At 43.4% G+C, this 20043-nt stretch overlaps 1 protein-coding gene across 1 annotated transcript in view; it reads left to right on the top strand.

The window, feature by feature from the left end:
• Positions 1–20043, top strand: part of DCBLD2 (discoidin, CUB and LCCL domain containing 2) — a 354867-nt gene that overhangs the window by 180922 nt on the left and 153902 nt on the right. Inside the window, exons 3-4 of the mRNA XM_085622359.1 lie at positions 12939–13076; positions 16936–16987. Coding sequence (XP_085478485.1) covers positions 12939–13076; positions 16936–16987 — 190 coding nt within the window. The remainder of the gene's footprint in view (positions 1–12938; positions 13077–16935; positions 16988–20043) is intronic.

The raw sequence follows: 20043 nt of genomic DNA on the forward strand, positions 1-20043 counted from the left end.
CGACGACTGAGCGAAGCTGCCTGCCTACTTTTTCACCTCCTTTCGCTTTCAACCAAGAAATGACCCCTTTAGTTTGTGTGTAGAGTTCACCGCACATTTAATATATATTCTGCTAAATAAAATAATGTTAAATGCTGCATTAATTGTGGTACAATCAGGTCACCGCAGGGAAAAGCTGTGCCCCCCCCCCTCCCCCCCATTTTCAAATGTGTAAAAAGTTGCTGAAACAATGTGTGCGTTTCGTTTTCCTTTTGCAGTGCAGACCACTCTAATACCAGCATTATAGGGTCCGGGAACACACCACAGATTCTGTTGTATTACTTTCATCCAGGCTCTCATTGAGACTGTAGCAAGGATAAAATAGCCACCAGCAGCAGCAGGGTGCGGGGTACCTTTCACTCTCTGGACCATTGTACGGGTGTTAGATCATTACTTCGAGCCGTAGAGTTGCCTCGCTGTGTATCACAAATCTCCCGCCAGCACTTGCATGATTGGAGGACACTGGTGGTATTTATTGACCAACGGAAGTCGATTATTCCCCAAATTCTCTGAACACGTTCCGACCCAGTCATTGCTTGCCTCAATATTTTAAGGTCACGTTCCTCACAGAGTTCGAACCTTTCCCGCTTTGGAATATCGGTACAGCCACTCAGTCAGTTTCACTTCGCTGTTCGGCACGAGGGAGGTGAGGTGACAGGAGCCCTGGCTAGGCCCCAAACTGGGCCCTAATTCCAACTAATCACGCTGCCGAGAGACAAGGATGAACCCCAAATAAAAGTCGCATTTCACTGAAACGGGGCTGTACGGAAAGTCACTGGAATTATGCGGCACAAATTATGTGGCAGAGCAGCTAACTAAATTATTCAGCACGAAAAAGCAAATTATGCAGCGTAATGCGGCACACTTTCACAGTTGTACTTAATGTACTTTCTAATTTTCACCCATTTTATCACTACCTTAGCAAAGGTTTCACTACATTACTGTCACTTTTAACAGTCAAATGCAGTAATAGGCGTATGAAATGTGACCGCCCAGCCCTCAGCAAAGGCCTCCCACTGAGCTTTTACACGTCACTGCATTTTTAGATGTTCTCATGAATTCAGAAGAATTACACATTTTGACATCTATCACATTATTAACTTTGATACCGACACTATGGGCTGCGTTATGAGCTCTACTGTAGTGCATGTCAATTCGGTTTGCCTTTTTGAATGTTTCATGACAATATATATTGCTTTTAATGAAAACCCCAGGTTGTGTAATCGCAGCCATTCTGTAGGTCCTGTACCTCTGACGGATTCCGCCTCACCTCCCCTTTAAATTACAATTATTTAGCAGGGATGCAGAAAATGACAAGCACAGCCTATAAGAAATGTTTATTTAGGTATCTGTACCTTCTCAAGGTTGTCTCCACCTTTCTCAGGGGAAAACCCCGAACCCACTGAAACGCCCACTGTCCGAGTTTGTTTCGGTCACATGTAGTTTCTCCCTGATGCTTAAGAGACTAAAATTCTTAGAAGGTAGTGTATTGCGGAGGGGTTAGCATCACACAATCTATATCCTGGAAAAGTGATGCATTGTCTTTATATTTGTTCAATAAACATGTTTTAGACTTCAAGCAGGTTTCAAAATGGAGGGATTTTTCCTTCACATGTAGACGGTAACTCCACCCCTGCTCCTCCTGGAGCGACAGTTACCAGGGTCCCAGCAACATCTGGAGGGGAGGGAATTAACAGAGGTGTAATTACATTCCCCCCCCCCTTTAGATATTAAAAAATACATGCAAAATCAATCATTCTGCTCTCTATTCCCCTGCTGATTTCTAATTTCCCTCCATGTGTCATCCAGAGGCTCCGTTATCAGACCGCCTGGTATGAAAAGGGCACTTGTAATGCAAGTTTTAGGTAGTTGGTACATTATTTGTACTGGTGCTTTAACTAAGTCCACTTCGGGCATTGTTAGGGCAAGACAAGTGTGGTGCTGTCATCTTGGCTAGCACTGGCGGGTTTTAATTCTTAGAATGAATGTATATTCCGTTATGCTGTGAGGATTGCACACTCTGTTTCAGTTGAGCCGTGGGCCCTTACGTGTCCTGCACTGCCGTTCTGTTCCTACAATAAATGACAACAGCCTCTGATCTAGACACTTCTACATTCGTGTATTACGATGTGACAGTGGTGGTGGCCTTGACAATTATACCGAAAAACATATTAAGCAATATTAAATAAAATTCAATATAAAAAAAAGAAACATAACATAAAAATAAAAAATGTAGTCAAAAACCCTTTCAGAGGGCCACAGGGCAAGCAGGAGCTACTGGGCCAAACCGTGGGGGTCGAGGCATTTCACTTCTGATGTCCCAGGGCTCGACTTATTATGGGTCCCGAGCAACTAGGACAAGTATCCATCCCTTCAGCACTTGATGCCCAGTAGTAGCGTGGGTTATTGTGTTCTGTCCACGTGTCGTCTCCCCCTCTTTTCCTAATGCTGTGTTTGTTTTCTTTCCTAGCTGCCACGGCGTTCCTCTGGGGTCTTTGTGGGATCCTCTTATTCTTCATCGAGTAAGTGGGGATTGGAGGCCTCCTCTGTTCGCATCTCTCCTCCATTACTTTCTTCCTTGGAGATAACCTGAAAGGAAATCTACAGTGGTTTGTTTGCTTCCCTTCCGATGGTTTATTTTATATTGGAAGGGTTGTATGGCCAAAAAACATTAACACTATGGCATCATTTCCTTTGTTTTGCGACATCCATTCCAATGGGGCGTGATCAGTAAACAGATCAAACTCCTATCCCTTGGGGTGATACCGGAGGGTCTCAATAGCCCATTTGACTACCAATCCCTCTTTCTCAACTATAGCATATTACAGTCTCTTGGAGATAGCTTATGGTTGATATAAACCACAGGTTTCTCAACCCTATGTTCGTTCTCCTGGGAGAGCACTGCTCCTAACCCAAACCCTGAAGCATCTGTTCGTAATATACATTTTTTAAATAATCAGAGGTACGCAGGAGCGGTTCTGACTTAAGGACATTTTGTAACATTTTAAAAGGATTCAAGACACTGGGTAAAGGATTCCTTAACTCCTTGTCTGCTTCTCAGATGTTTTTCAATAGGGCAATCAAGTGAGCGGGCCAGTGGGAAAAGTTTGGAATGAACCTTCAATAGTATCCCACAAAACCCAGGAATGCCCGTAATTCTTTTTTTTTTCTTCAGAAAAGGAACCTGTGGGATGGCTGACACTTTCTCTGCTTCGGGCTAAAACAGTCACTTTCTCCAACAAGTACCCCAAATATTTTACTTGTTTTGTTGTTAAATGGCTCTTCATAGGTTTGATCGTAAGCCCTACTGTAGGAGTAGGTGTCCCATATGCTCCTCACATGAATAAATGTGAATAATTAGGTCTACGTATGCCGCTGCATACGCCCCATGAAGTCTTAGTATTGTCTTCATCATCCTTTAGAACATGGCTGTGTTCTATGTAACCCAAAGGGTAAGATAGTAAGCTGATAAGGCCTGCCAGGCTTGGAAGGCCGTTTTTTCTTTATTTAGGAAATACTTTTTCCTTTGTGCTTAAGCACTTCAGCAGAGTGCATCTTTTTCAGCTGTCTCCCGTGTGCACTTCTCTTCCCTCCATGTTCCGCCCTCCCAGATTCATGTTACTTGCCCCCACCGCCCTCCCTCCCTCATCTGTATTGCTTGCCCAAACCCACATTTCCTCCTTCGTTCTCTGTGTTGCTGCTTGCCTCCACCTGCGCTCCTTCCAGTGGCGTGGGGTTTACCGCCCGTGGCAGCATTGAAAAGCGGGTGAGGGAGGGGGGCGGTGCTGGCAGCTTTCCGGAACTGCTGCCCCGCGACAGCCGCAATGTAAAACCAGGCAGGGGGCTGGCAATTGCTGCCCAGCACTGCAGGTAAGAGTGGCAGGAGGCTGCTGCCCCCAAAACTTGTGCTGCCCGGGGTGGACCGCACCCGCCCCCCTTGCTGCGCTACTGTCTCCTTCCTTCCATTATCAGTTTCATTGCTTACTCCCACTCTCCCGCCCTCCTCCCACTGTATATGTTGTTGCTTGCCCCCACTCGCCCTCTCCCCCCCCACTGTCTATGTTGTTGCTTTCTGCCACTCGCCCTCCTTCCTCCCACTATGTTGTTGCTTGCCCCCACTTGCCCTCCCTCCTCCCACTGTCTATGTAGTTGCTTGCCCCCACTCGCCCTCCTTCCTTCCATTATCTGTCATTGCTTGCCCCCACTCGCCCTACCTCCTTCCACTGTCCATGTTGCTGCTTGCCCCCACTCTCCCTCCCTCCTTCCACAGCCTATGTCGTTGCTTGCCCCCACTCGCCCTCCCTCCTTCCACTGTCCATGTTGTTGCTTGCCCCCACTCTCCCTCCCTCCTTCCACAGCCTATGTCGTTGCTTGCCCCCACTCGCCCTCCCTCCTTCCACTATCTATGCCATTCCTTACCCCACTCGCCCTCCCTCCTTCCACTATCTATGCCATTCCTTACCCCACTCGCCCTCCCTCCTTCCACTGTCTATGTTGTTGCTTGCCCCCACTCGCCCTCCCTCCTCCAACTATGTTGTTGCTTGCCCCCACTTGCCCTCCTTCCTTCTATTATCTATGCCATTGCCTGCCCCCACTCGCCCTCCTTCCTTCCACTGACTGTTGTTGCTTTCCCCCACTCGCCCTCCCTCCTCCCACAATATTGTTGCTTGCTCCCACTAGCCCTCTTTCCTTCCAATATGTTGTTGCTTGCCCCCACTTGCCCTCCTTCCTTCCATTATCTATGCCATTGCATGCCCCCACTCGCCCTCCTTCCTTCCACTGTCTATGTTGTTGCTTTCCCCCACTCGCCCTCCCTCCTCCCACAATGTTGTTGCTTGCTCCCACTCGCCCGCTTTCCTTCCATTATCTGTGTCATTGCTTGCCCTCACTCACCCTCCTTCGACTGTCCATGTTGATGCTTGCTCCCACTCTCCCTCCCTCCTTCCACAGCCTATGTCGTTGCTTGTCCTCCCTGCACTCCCTCGGTCTGTTGACCATGTTGTTGTTTGCCTGCACCCACCCTCCCTTCTTTAGTTGGCAGTGTTGTTGCTTTCCCCCAGGCCCTCCCTCCCATCTTTGTCCATCTCTTTACCCCCAGCACCTCTCTTCACCTTTAGTTGTCCCTGTCCCTGCTCCCAACACTGGCCACGTAATAGCACTTTTTACTCACACCTCCAATGTCCGTGTTGACCATCTAAAATGCCCTACCTTTCTCTGTGTTGCCTCCCGTCCCACCAGCAATAAGAAACAAGCATTTGCAATGCAATTGGTCTCGCATTTACGCGAGTTTAAGCTATTGGCATTGTAAATGACAATGCCTTCTATTCATGTTTTTAAAACGAAAACAAAAATAAAAGGCATTGTTATTTGCAATGTCAATAGCTCAAACTTGCGTGAAAGCGAGACCTATTGCATTGCAAATGCTTGTCCTGTCATTGCTTGCCCGTCCCCCAACCCCTCCTGCCTTAGTGCCTTGCTACGGCTTTCGGACTGCCGATTCTGCTGTGAAACCACTCTGTTTTATCCTGACTGTATTGATGCTGCATGAGTTGTTTCTAACCCTGAATCAACATTAATTGCTGGGGTTATATGCAAAGGTATGGTTTGTGCTTCGGGGCTAAATGTGTCTGCGGTCCGGCTCACCGTGATTAAAAAAATAAAAACAAATCTTTAAAAGGGAAATCATGCTGACTTATTTAAGCATTGGTATAAAAATGTGCTTAATGTTTATTAAAAACATCTTGAACTGGTTCCTTCAGTAATTTCCTTAAGAAGCTCAATCACACAGTTATTAACATACCATTCACGCAACACGAGCAGCACAGGACACTTCCCTCAAAGCTCCTCTTTATGCAAATAATAAAGTTCCAATATGAGCTTTGCACTTAGTAAGGCTATTGTTGAAAACATGGGGCTTACAGTGCTTGAAATGATACTCCACGTAGAGGCACATCTAATAATCCTCTGCACATACATCTAGACTATCATTCATTTTTTGGGGCTGTAGGGAGATTCAGACTAGGCACAACTTCTCTAGGCCATCTGTCCGTACGCTGCCTCATATTACACATGCAGGGACAGGATTTAGGAAATGTTTTTATAGAAAGCATTGGCAAAGCAATAGGTTTCGTCAATGCAAAATCTATTAGCTTGTCAATGTTTTTTTTTATACTGTGCACAGCAGTTAAGCTTCTGAACAACGTAAAAAATAAAACAAGCATTGGCATAGCCAATAGGTCTCGCTTTTTGGACCTTATAAGTATTTAGTTATGCAGCACAATATCCTTGGTGCAACAAGATCAACTGTTGCATGGCTAAACACTTATAAGGTCCCAAAAGCGAGACCTATTGGCTATGCCAATGCTTGTTTCTCTTCTCTTCTCCTCTGGGGGACGCCTTTTTAGTTGTTTTCTTCTTTTTCTCTCTGTCCTTACTTCCTTCAGGTTCTTTTTTGTTGTTGTTGTTTTTTTTAGTGTTAAATGATGTTGTTTGTCATATTCATAGCATAGTATACTGTTATTGCCGCAGTACGAATTGTATCTTTCATGTGGGCGGAGGGCCTCACTGTGTCTGGACTTCGCTAGTATTGACCAACTGTCTGACTCGGGGGCTGTGTTGCTTTGTTAGCCTTCAATTGGGCAATGGGCCTTTAACTGTGCCTCTGCCTTTCAGTCCCTTCCATAGCTATCCCCTTGGGCGTGGCAAGAGCTTTCTTTTTGATGTTATCACTTGTTTTCTGAGACGTCACTGTGCCCTCACTACATCTGTGTTTTGTAGTCTATTGAGCTGGTCCTATCCCTCTGCGGAAACTTGGAGCCGACTGCTTATCCCGTACCCGAACTTTTGTTACCCTCCCGCCCCTGCCTTCTATTTTCTGCGACATGTATACTTTTCTATGTGTTTGAATTCAATAAACCGATATTAAACAAAAAAATGGGTAATGCCGAGAATATATGTTCAGATTCTGGACGCTTTCCACTTATTTGAAATGGAAGTGTACCGCATCTGTTACTGTGATGTATCCTTGACTTCTCTCACAATTGGTGGCAAGACTAAATAAAATGTGGCCATACAGTGGAAGGACCTTGTGGTAAGCTAAAACAGAGACTTGTCAAACATACCTTGAAGATATTTTGTCAGTCCCAATAGAGGATGGTAATGTTTATGAGAAACTAATGTGGTCTATGATTCATAAGCAATTTTGTGAACTCCAGGGCTGCAAAAAGGTGACAATCTTATTTTGAGGCAGTTTTAGATCTTATTTTTAAGAAAACGAGAGGTTTAGAGTCAAGTATAGTTTGAGGAATAGTTTTCAAATACTATATTGCATGTGGAATTATGGTAAATTCATGAAAGAAAGCCTGAGGATAGCACGTGGTTCTATTTAGCTTGTAAGCGTGTGCATAGAGGCATGCCGATAAGCTGCACACTGCCAAGGAGCACACTGCCAAGGAGCATAAAGTCAGAATTTCATGTTAAAAGCAGAATAGGATTTTAAATTATCTTTATTAGCCCAAGAGCTATACCACTGTTGCCAACTTTCATACAGTTTTCACTTTTTTGCCCAAAAAAGTCAATATGTAACAAAATATTTTGGACTCCAGATTCAAATTACCGGATTGCTTGGGGAAATTGATTTAAGGATCAACACTATAGTTCCCCTTGAAAATGCCCTCTCAGTCTTTGTAATTGTTTCCATGAACTTTGAAATTGCACCCACAAGACTTTAAAATTTCCACAAAATTGCACTGTGCTCTTACCATGATACTGTTAATAATAGTCGTGTTTGCAGTCTGAATCTGTTGTGCTTTCTCATGCTTGACCTATTTATGAAATTAAAAATGCTTAACTTATTGTCAGCCACTGCTGATTATTCAATGCCACATCGCAGTCCATTGATTTAACTTTTTTGGCCACCATACCACCTCGGATTAGAGCCAGCGTATGCACAACAGCCTTGGTCCCCTGCTTCTATAGGAGCAGATAAGCCCGAACTGCTAAGTCGTGTTTGCTCTGAATGCGAACACAAGCAACCCAAGAATGGTTTCGCCCTACTTCAGTTGGTGCAGCTTCGTTCCAGTGGTACATTGAGCACTAGTCCCATGTTTGGGTATGGCTGTTTCACTTGGGGCGTCACAATGAAAAATACCAACAAAAATGTGAGGCAGTTTCATATTTCTGCAATTATAGTGTTGATGAAAGTGTATCTTCTTTTGAAAAACATTTCTTTGTATGAGTTGACAGTGACATGTCTGCATTCAGACCTCATGTCTAAGGTTGATCAATGTTTTTTGCACCATCTGTTCGCTACCAAGGAAAAGTCCAGAAAGCCTTAGATTAAGGAAAGCACCCTGATAATTGACCTCAAAATCTCAATTCTCAAGTGTTTTTTTTGGGATAGAATTTGCGTTTTTGGCGGTTACTTTTTAATAGTAATCTTTTTGCTAAACGTTGGTGTTCTAGAGATTAATTGTTTTTGGCTTTAGAAAAATCAGTTTTGCTAGAACAAAGGAGGAGGATGAATCTTTGGCTAAGCAAAATGAAAACCCTGGATTCTATGTGATGATCTAGCTATTCACCATGGACTAAGCCACCGAGGCTGAATATCCTTCATGGATATTTTGCCAGAACCTATGCTGCACTCAGTTAGGGTAAATGGGGAAAACCTCTCAGTACCTAAAATTGATAGGTGCCCCAGGTGAAGATCACCATCACCGACAAATAAGCTCCTCACAACCTCAGGAGAAGCCAACAAAGGAGCAATCAAATACAGAGCAAAGTCAAACAGAAAAGGAACAAAAAAGGATCTTCCTTCCAAAACACCCAGGAGCCATTGGGTTCATAAGAATTGACTAAAGGATAGACTAGAAAATAGATTCAAAACTTCCCAAGACTTAGATACTTTTGACACCGACTTCCACAATGTTCAAAGGAAAAGCAAAAAATAAACAAATTGGTAACCACAACTTTGACAAGGGACAGAGTACCTCATTAGAAACATATCGGCAAACATTTTTGCCTGGAGAATTAGGCATGTTTTTGTCATCAAAAACACTTCAAATCTCAGTGCTGGTTTTAGTGCTAAAGCAGACTGCATTCAGTGTTTCACCACGCTCACAAAGATAAATGTATTCAAAAGAATTCATTATGTTACCTTCAAAGATACCACGTCTTAACCTTATAGATGCTTTGAAAGGAAAGTACTGAATTAAGGTACCAGGTGCAACAAAACCTTTGATGTGGTATACTATACCCCATGAGGCATCTTTACTAAATGTGGTTGTCAACCTGGAATTATAGAAAATACTACTCCAAGATCTCTAGCTACCTTATTGGGTTTGCCAGTGTTGGAGCAATTTTATCAACAGTCGCTAGCAAAGGGAGACCGGTTGACTTTGCCTGTGTATGTTCGGGTTGGTATCAGTCTTGGAAATATATTAAAAACTGCTCCTCTAAAAAGCAGAAATAGGTAAATGTTCTACTTTCTGGAAGGAAACACACCAGTTCACCCGGGGCTGAAGGGCAAAGGGTTTCTTTATAGGAACCTATTTTTCCTGTGAAGGAGAATGTAAAATAAACGTGTGACATGCACATTTTTATTTGGAACAATCTAGCAGTTTGGTCTTCATCAAGACACTATCCAGATTTTCCTGCATATGCCATTGTTTCTATGTGAATTCCTGATAATTCCGCCACCGTTGCAAATCACAGGGAAATATAAGTATTGTGTGCATTTAAACTTTTCTACAAAAAGTTTCTGAATCTAGACCTGTATTATCAACACACTTTTTTACTTTAAACCTCTTTTTATTGAGATTACAGCAAGCAGTAATGAAACAGTACACCACAAGATATAATTCGTACAGTTAAGGAGAAACTAATAGTAGTCACGCCTTCGATGGTCACACTCCCCCCGCCTCCCAGTCCTCCCTCCACCCACTAAGCACCAGGGGTGTTACATCAGGGAATGATGCCTGTAGTAGTAACTGCAATGGGGGCGGCACAGGGGCTACCTCTGTAGACATTCCACCTGCCCCATACCCTCTCCTGTTTTCTGGGGCAGACCCGGCTTTCACAATCCTCATTCTCAACTATCCATGTCCTTTTTCCAGTCCTTCAGGAGTGGTACAGACATTTGCCCCCCCCCCCAGGCGTGCTATATAATGTTTGGTAGTTGCATGCTCAGGGTCTTCCAAGTCTGTTCCGTGCGATTTAGGTCCGTTGCGTCCTACACATTGAGATTACACAATTTGGTGGAGATCAGCATGTCACTGTTACATACTCTATTCATGTACGCCACCATTGATTCCCAGAAGACCTGCACCGCTGGACAAACCCAAATTATGGTGAAGAAGGTCCCTTCCTGGCCACACTGCCTTCAACTGCTAGAATCAGGCACTCTGCTCATTTTTACCATCGTGTTCCAAGAGCGATAAGATCTATGGAGTACTTTAAGCTGCACCAACCGGAACCCTGCCCTGATGGCCACCTACCTGGGGGATGCCAAGGCCTCCCACCATTCATCCTCTGCTAGGCCTCCCAGGTCGTAATCACAGTGATCCGGCAGGCGAAGAAGTGTGTCTGTTGAGTTATTAATCAACTTCCTGTATGTAAGGGAGATTGCCTTGCGGGTCATGTGACCGTCAAGTAATCTATCCTCACGGTGAGACTATTCTGGGAGGTCGGCCCCTCAGGGAATCCCCTATTGGAGAGCGTGGCATATCTGGAGGTACTGGAAGGTCTCCGAGGTTGCCATCTCACAGTTCCTCTGCAGATCCAAGAAAGGGACCACCCCACCCTGGGCCCGAAGGTCCCTCACTTTAGAGAGACCAATGAGATCCCATTTGTCGAAGCCAGATCGCGTCCCTAGAGTGCCCAACCCCTCGGAGTCCCACAGTGGTGTGGCAGAGGTAATCCTATCCCCTCAGCCCAGCGTTCTGAGTGTCATGTGCCAGATCTGGACCGTGAGCGCTGTGGGCCCTTGTAGAGTCATGTGCCTCGGGTTGGTGTAGAGGACTCACAAATATCCCATCGGGCGCAGAACGAAGTGGTCCATATGGAACGCTGGTTCATCTTCGGGGTGGTGAACCCTTTGGTTGATGACCACCAGTTGTTCTGCCCAGTAGCATTTTTGAATGTCTGGCAAGGCTATCCCCCCCCCCCCCCCCATCAAGCCAAACCCATTTTAATTTTGCCAAAGCTATTCACGCACGTCCTCCATCCCGAAGCAGTGTTCGGATTTCACCCTTTATGGCCCTAAAATAAACTGTAGGGACTGGGAACCGCGTATTCTGCAGCATGTAGAGTAAGCGTGGCAAGGCCATAATTTTATACAGCTGCACTCTCCCAAGCAATGAGAGTGAGTGGTAATAATCTCTAGTAGTGGATGTCGCTTTTAAGTCTCATCAGAGGGGTCTGGAGGTTTCTGGCATGAAACGGGTCAGGGTCTGGGTTGACGTATATGCCTAGGTATCGGAACATGTCTGTTTCTATTCGGGACTCACACTCCGTGGGAAGGTCAGGCATCCGACTGTATAGGACGTATGTGGTTTATATGGACCAGTTGATTGTGTACCCTGAATATTTGCTAAAGTTAGTAAAAAAAGTCCATATTCTTTGAAGGGAGAATTGCAGGTCTGCTATGTATAGCAGGTCATCATCGACGTAAACAGATATCCTGTCTTCCCATTACTCGTCCAGCGCAAGTCACGTATCAGGGGATCTGTTCGATCCCAGATGGCCAGCGGTTCAAACATCAGGGCAAAAAGGAGTGGTGAGAGCGGGCAGCTCTGTATAGTTCAGGGCTGGATGGGTAACACTCGGGATGCCCTCCCATTGACTATGACTTGGGCTAGGGGCTCGGTGTAAAGAAGCCGCAGCCAGGACAAAACTCTGGGTCGAAGCCCAGGCGCTCTAGTATTGCAAAAAAGTATTGCCATTCAACCAATGCGGGCATCTAGAGAGAACTACAGCATCGTCTTGAACTCTACCAGCTCGACCCAGCACCCCATGAAGCTGCCGCAAGTTGAGGGCCGTGTGGCGAACGGGTATAAAGCCTGATTGATTGGGTGTACAAGTTTAGAGATGATTAGAATAAACTGTGAAGCCAGAAGCTGCTCAAGGATCTTGGCTTCCTTGTTTTAAAGTGATATTGGTAGGTATGAGGCACAACTCTCTGGTGCCTACCTTCTTTATGGAGGACCAATATCGAAGCCAATCGCTGGTCTCTGGGAAAAGTTACCCTGCTGCCTACTCTCCCTGTACATCTTTAACATATACAGCACTATAGTGGTTGCTGTGAGTTCATACGATAGGCCGTTAGGGCCCATTGCTTTGCCAGGTCTTAAGCCCCCGTTTTGCCCGGGCAACCTCATCCTATCAGCGCACTCTTGAAATGTCTGCAACTTGTGAAAAAAATGCTGCTGTTTAAATTTTTTATTTATTTTTGGCATTTTTATTGTTCAGACCTAGCCACAAGGGCAATGGAGCTCTTTACAAATGACCAGAAAAATACATGAAAGAAGCTAAGAGTAAGGTAGAATAATATCCACAAGGTAAAAGCCTACAAGAGGGGTAAAGAAAAGTTGATAATGATAGAGAGGGCATTATTAGGAATAGGCTTTGCATAGGTGGGTTTTTAGATTTCCTTTAAGTGAAGTATGTTTTTATTGAGTCTTGGATCCTTTGGTAAAGCTTTAGAGACCGGAATTCCTCTGAGCACTTGGACTGAACATGTGTGAAACAGGTACTTGCCTCTAAATGATTGAATGAGAATGTCAGTTATGTGTGTATTACGTGATATCCTGCCCTCATGATTGTGCTCAGCATATGTACTGTTACTTAACTCACAAGCACTATAAGCCTTCTCCAATTGCTCATTGTTCTTTTGTGTATTCTAGGTAAATACTGTGGTCATGTGTTTCACCCTGAAAACTTGATTGCATCCAAAAGCCATGAGGTTACAGTGCAATTCATGAGTGGAACTCACATTTCCGGTCGTGGCTTTCTTGCCTCCTACTCAACCACAAAAAATACAGGTAGCATTTTGCAATGTTTTTCTTATTCTTCAGAAATAATAATTCAATATAGCATTCCCCCTGTCCCTCGTGCTTTATGGATTTAAATTAAATGTGAATGCTGTTGCAGGTTTGCTTAAATATCATGTTCTTTATGGCTGGCAACTCTGTTCCTCCAGTTTTGAAAAACTACCATTTGGTGACTGGAAATGGTGCCGTAGCAGTTTAAAAGAACTCTGTTAGACATGCAAGATTGTGATAGTTAATAGCACAATAACAGATCAGAAGGGGAAGTTAGAGGGAATGCGCTAAGCGCTTGGGCCAGTATTTAATGTATTTATAGATGACCAAGAGAAGAGAATCTTAACTTTGTTGAAAAATTTAATGTCCAGTCCTGCCATTTCACCTTAGGGCACTATTGAGAGGAAAACTAAATTGGTCTGCAATAAAGAGTGATCACTTAATCCAAATGAGGCAAGTGTCACGCTACTTTCTAGAAAATTCATAAGGATTGATCATATAATCAATATTTGAAGGATTATTTGGACTGCTTTTGTTGTTCCTAACAGGAATGACCCTGCTGACTCTGCCATTGAGTATACAAATTCTTATTTCCATCAGTGAACCCAAATGTACCTTTCCTATTGCGTCTACGTTTTTGCTCAGAATTTTTATCTTGGGACCATTCAACACGTTATCATGCTCAGTGTCACTTAAATTACAGATTATGAGAGATATTTTTAATGTGATCTTCCATGATAAATATAGTGGTTAATTTTTTGTTCAAAGAAATGTCTACTTTCCTGCAACACTTCAGTGAGTAACTAATTGTTCCAAGCACTGGGGGAATTAATACATTAAAAGCATTAGTTCAGATAAAACCTAACACTCCTTCTCCAATTTAAACAAAATTACACCGTGCAGATTAATGCTAACAAATGAAAGTTTCAGTTGACCAAGAATAGTCTGTTCCTATCAGTGGCGCAAAGCCATCTCTTACATGATCGCTTGTGGGTTTAAGAGTTGCTATAAAGATTACACTTCCATTCTAAAATTCCCATATGGCCACGTTTCTTGTAGACACATCACTTTTGAATTTTTCTGACAGTGTTTCCAAGTTACCTTGAAGGATGGCCATGCTTGCAACATTCCAACTTGTGGTTTCCACATAATTGCTAAATGAAATTAGAATAAATCACATTTCTAACACGGGTTGGAGCCATGACCAGGACACTGACCGGTTTTGCACAACACAACGTGGAGCTGATAGTTTATTCTCTACTCTGTTAATTCCATCAAAACTCGCAATCACTGTTTTGCCTTGGTCAATATAGATTCTGAGAGTGCATTTCCAAACTTAGGACCATGGACCAAGTGGAACATTTGAGTCCAAAACGTTCAACCTATTTATGTTGCTCACAACAGGAAAATGAAGAATTACATTAAAACCCTTCATTCTGAAATGGTCTATATCACGGTTTGAATTTACTGATCTAAATTCAGTATAAAACACTGTGGAAAATTCAAGCAAAAGTTAATCTTTAAATTGCTGGACTATCTTTGTGCTTCCTGTGATCATTTGCCAAGAGTGGAATAGTTCCAATTGGAAAGATCTTTTCATTGGGACTTCTAAACTACTCCTCTGGAAACAATTCTGTGATGACTATATACAATGTCTACTCATTTCTAGCAGCTGGAGAATTGTAAAGTAGAACACGCTTTACACAGAATGAAGTACAGTTAAGTAGGATGTAAATTTTCATAGTCCACAGAATTTGAACTTTTTGAGCTTATGAAAGCTGCCAGGTTTGTAGTTGTTTCTTGCCCCACAATGTTACTAAAGGTTGTACCTGGAAGGAGGAACTAGGACGTTTTAAAGAAATTCTTATTTTCAGTGGTCATCTTATATCAGTTTTCTACTTAACAAGAATCAAATAGGCTTTCTCAAACTTAGGGTATGGTTTAAGATTTTCTACCTGTATTTTTGTTGATAGCACTAACCCATCATTTATGGGCTTAAGCTTTGATTCCTTGAATAATTTCTGGAGATAATTTACAGCATCTTAACTCCCGTGCTTTGGATTTGTTTGTTTTATTTTTATTTTTGTATTTCTGCCTTGCAGAGATTTTCTGTTTCAAAATAGAGACATTCACATGGGAAATCGCCCTCCTCTGGGCGGGATAATCACTGTTCTAATTTCCATAACACCAAAACTTAGTGTGCTCCCCTCTGATTTACCATTATTACCGGTGCAGCTTCCAGTATATCCATTTTAGACAAGATCATCACTACTGCCTTTTTGGAGGGGTGGGGAAGGGCGGGACGGCAAAAGGCTGTTTTAATGACTACAATTGTTTGCAGAAGAGTTGTCAACAAATTAGACATATCAATACCATTTGGATATTTCTGCAAAAGTGTAAGAATGGAGCTGAGAACTTAGTGCTGAACATGTATAGATTCAGATGTTCTTGTTCTCTTCCAGCATCGTTATTTCAAGGAGAGGCATAGAAGTGCACGTCTAATATCAGAATACCGTTAACTGATTCCTCTTTTTGAATGAAGAATGTTGTTGTATATGATGAGAAACCTTATATTGATATGAGGTAAAGTGAAATATTCAATATTCTACTAACGGGAAGGAAACCTCTATGCTCCTGCTTTTCTATGCAGACTGTGAGCTAGTGATCACCTGTTTCACTGGCATCATCGCCGAAGGATTTAGATCATATAGAACAGTCTCTAATATCCCCTCTGGCCGGCCCTTCTGCAGTAGATTTATTGCTAAATAGGACATTAACTGGTGATTACTCAGCCACTAATGAAGTCCTATTGTGGAATTGCAAAGTTAATTTATGTGGTTGACCTTGAATCATCTTGGATGATACACCAACACCTAGTCCATTAAATTAGCTAGTGATAAGTGTGAAGCAGCTAACATAACTGTAGAGTGGTAGCTAGGTGGCTTCTGTGTTGTTTTGCTTATTTTTAGAGCTTCCCCTTGGGAAAAGCAGCTTTTAGTTTAGTTTGTATTTGTTTCTACTGATTTATTTAACTGTCCGTGAGCTTAATTTAATTATAACTTTTCAATTGCAGAAAGTTTCTCTCGCACAGCTTTCTCAACTCTCTCTTTTTTGTGATAAAGCAGAAGCCATTCCACGTAGAATCACCAAGCCTTCACACAAAGCAAAACAGTAGACTGCTCATGAAGAGAGTGGCTGCAAGGTGCACTGGGCACCACCTTCAATGCTGAATGTGTGGTCCACTCATGCAGCCTTACAGCCCATGAACTTTCTACACTAAGTTTGTAAATAAATTAGTGGCAGGGCCCAAAGTATTGCTCAGCAGGCCACTTCAGCTTGCATTTCCAACAGGACTTGCCATCACTGCCACATGCCTACGTAAATGCTTCCTACTAAGCATCCTACTTCTATAAGTGTGACAGTTTGGGCAATTCTAGGTGACACACAGCTGTCAGATTGGCCTGGATGCTCTATCATTTTATAAATGTGTATTTCATTGTTAAACTGAGGTGCTCAACTCGAATATAGGTAGCCAGGGCCACCATATGGTGGACTGTCTAATGTACGGGCCGGTGGCAACAATTAAGTGGCGGTCCCGAGCACTGGCAGACACCAGTACATATTAAGCAAAACTCTCGGCTATCTGCAAGTCTTGAGTCGTGTGGAGGCTCAACAGCAAAGAGTGGCTGCATAATTTGGTAAGCTTGCATGCACCAGTACAGGAAATGAGTACATCCAGCCACTTCCATGACGTGGTTCCAATGAGAAAGGGAAGGGCTGACTCTGAAGTGTTGAAGTCAGGACAGTAGACGTTTTCAACTGTAATTTTGATGATTAACTCTGTTTTTTTTCTCTCTAGATCTCATTACATGTTTGGAAAAAGCAAGTCGGTTTTCAGAGCCTGAGTACAGGTATGAGATTGACTTCCAATTTAATAGAATATTGCAGAATAAAGTCAACGTTTTTGTCTTTGAATTGTAAAGTTACCACTGGATATTTGTTTTTAGTATAAACAAGGGTTTTGGTGAACCAGATAATGTGATAATGCTGAAAGGCAAATTAAAGTAATAGTAGGTTGAATAGGCTCTGTCCATTTAGACAGTACCACATAGTTTTATAACACTGTAGAAATTAGGCTGAAGCAAAACAAACGTTTTACGATGCATTGGAATACTACGCATTGTGGGTCACGTGTGACTGGCTATCCTTGGTTGTTACAGCCAGGATATAAAGAACACTGTTTCAAATTTATGAGTATAAAAAAGCACTCCATGAAAAAAGTCTACTGGGAACAAACCATGTGAACACATTATATTTCATTGTCTGTTAAAAATGTACGTGATGCAGAGAGTGAACATTTTATACAACAACAAAAACGAATAGTGTAAAATCAAATTATTTGTCATGCAACAGATTTATTGTTTCGTTGCTGTTAGTTGCCTGGCTTCGGATCATAGTGAATAGCATGGGCTAGTATGTCCCAGGTCAATTATTTGCATTTATCGGCCTTCGATTATTGAATTTCCAAGTCCTCTTCTTTTGAAGATTAACCAGTGGCTTTCCAATTGTGCATCCAGCTCCGTAGCAGGCTCACCATCATGAACTGGTTAATGTTCTACTGTTCATGCTTCAAATCAGACCGGAATCCCAAAGTACGTGTAAACTTGGCTTGTGGAAGTAATGTGATTAAGAACAACTTGTTTCTGTTGCAAGAAGCTCTTGGTGAATGGCTTGACAATTCAGACCACATCTCAAGCTTTAACAGCAAGAAATGTTTATGGTATTTTAAGAAGGTGGAGTAGTTTGTGGTGATGCTGGTTACGCTTCACCATGAAATACCCCAAAGATGGTCCTTGGAGTCACAATAATAAATCCTTAGCTGAGTCCTTGTAGCGTGGCAAATGGCAGTCAGGCTTTCCTAGAGGAACTTATGTTAAGCCTTTTCAGAGTACCAACGTGAAAGATAAATAATTGTCACGGCTCAAAAGAAATCCAACACCAATTTGTAAAAATAAGGCAGATTTCTATCTTCATTTAGACACCAAAACGAACAGAATCAGATACATATAACCGGGTTATGGACTTTAGAAGAAAACCTAAATCACAGCAATTCATTACTGCAGAACTTTTGCACTCCGGTCAATGGGAAAAAGTGATAGTGACAGTTGGTCACTGGCAGATCGAGCTGCGTGGAACCCATCGAGGGTCAAGGTTGTGCGGGTCCAGGACCAAACCATGACCGTCAGTTCAGTTTTACCTGGCTTAAAGTCCGGGTGCAGAGTTGGCCTAGCTGTCCTTGGTGATAAAGCGGGAGGCGCAGGAAAGCTGTTTTTACGGTGCTAGTGGGGAACAGGGTGCAAAAATTCGACAATGAAGCCACTCCTGATGTGGGATGAAGGTTTTGCGGAGTTCCCTCGAGATGCAGCTTCAAGTAAAGGAGGTGGTTGCTGGACTGGCGACCAACAAGTCTTGGCAGCAGTAAGCACAGTAGAAAATTATTTTGACATCTGGAGCTCCTGGGTAACATGGTAGCCACCTGGAACTTGGAGGCCAGGGCTGTGTTTCGCACAATGAACTGAATCTACTTCTGGGTGATCCCTCGAAGTTTCAGATGGCTAGCTATTCTTCGGTTCCGGTATGTTGTTTTTACCTGTGGGTGCTTGGAACAAATGCCACCAGGCCAGGGGAGTGTGGCGATGCATTTGGCTCTCAAAGTGGCTCTCAAGGGGTCCATCTGTCTGGGGGAACCGAGCTTTGGTCCAGGGCAAGCCACGTTTGTGCAGTTCCAGGAAAGTTGCCAGAGGTACAAAGTATCACAGCTTTGGTTTGTGCAGCTCCTGTTGTCACATACACGGGTCTCTTCTTTCGTCCTTGTTGCAAATCAGATCAGAACTGAGGTTCTGGTGCCAATGGTAGCCCTTAAATCCTAGATTTAAGGGCATTCGCAGTGTGGGTGCAAGTCGCTAATGGGCTACTAGCCCCAGCAGCTAATCTGCCTCTGAAGTGACCACATCTGGGGGTGTAGGTCACCTTTTCTACCCAGAACACAGTATTCTACCACTTTTAAGACTAGATGAAGTCTTCTTATCTGTACAGACCAGGTAGAGCTGTACAGACCAGGCAGCACACCATAGAGGTGTGGCTAGCCTTCTGGGGGTGTGCACCTCCTGAATACCTAGTTTTCCGGATGAGCCCACTTAAGGTAGCACTTTGAATAACTTTTGTGCTACTGTTTTTTGCCTTATAACTGAACCATGGTGTGAGAAGTTGGCCTGGTATATGATGTTCACTAATTAAAGTGACCACCTTGTGCCATGCCAAGCAACCCTTATGGTGTGGTTGTAAGTCAACCTTTTCGGACCAGCTGCCCTAGTGGTAGCGTAGGCTAAGCAGTCTTTTAGGCTAAACTCGTTTCACCATATGTAACCCCCTTTTATACCAATGAAAGGACACCACACAGATATATATTCAAAATATATATGTATTTATTACTCAAAGTATCCCCTAGACTCTTTATGAGCACAGGAACACAAATCGTTAAACAAGAAAGTATTACAATATACGAAAGTTGCATTTTATATGGATAGGCCCTGGTGGCCGCTCAAACCATATACTAAAATAGTGGTATAAGTACCACGAACAGGAAAGGGAGAAGGCCCAGGGCCTTTAGAATCGCTGGGCCTACAAGGAGCTAACTTTAGTTAGTGACCAGGAGGTCCACGGGTCGCGTGTGCAGTGAGGAAAGTTACACGCGGGCGCCCATCGGTTTTCAATGGGTGCGTAATTGTTCAAAAGTTACTGCTAGAAGGGTCTTCTGGGTGGACTACGAATTCAAGACTTCAAACCTAGACATTAGAGATGTTACTCTACACTTGTGCACCGGAGTGCCAGCTTTACCTCACCCACAGGAAGCGGGTGCATAGGGCTCGAAGTGCGTCGGGTTTCGTCTATCTGTTCAATGGAGCCT

This window comes from Triturus cristatus, chromosome 8 (genome assembly GCF_964204655.1).
Source record: "Triturus cristatus chromosome 8, aTriCri1.1, whole genome shotgun sequence".
NCBI classification, from domain to species: Eukaryota; Metazoa; Chordata; class Amphibia; order Caudata; family Salamandridae; genus Triturus; species Triturus cristatus.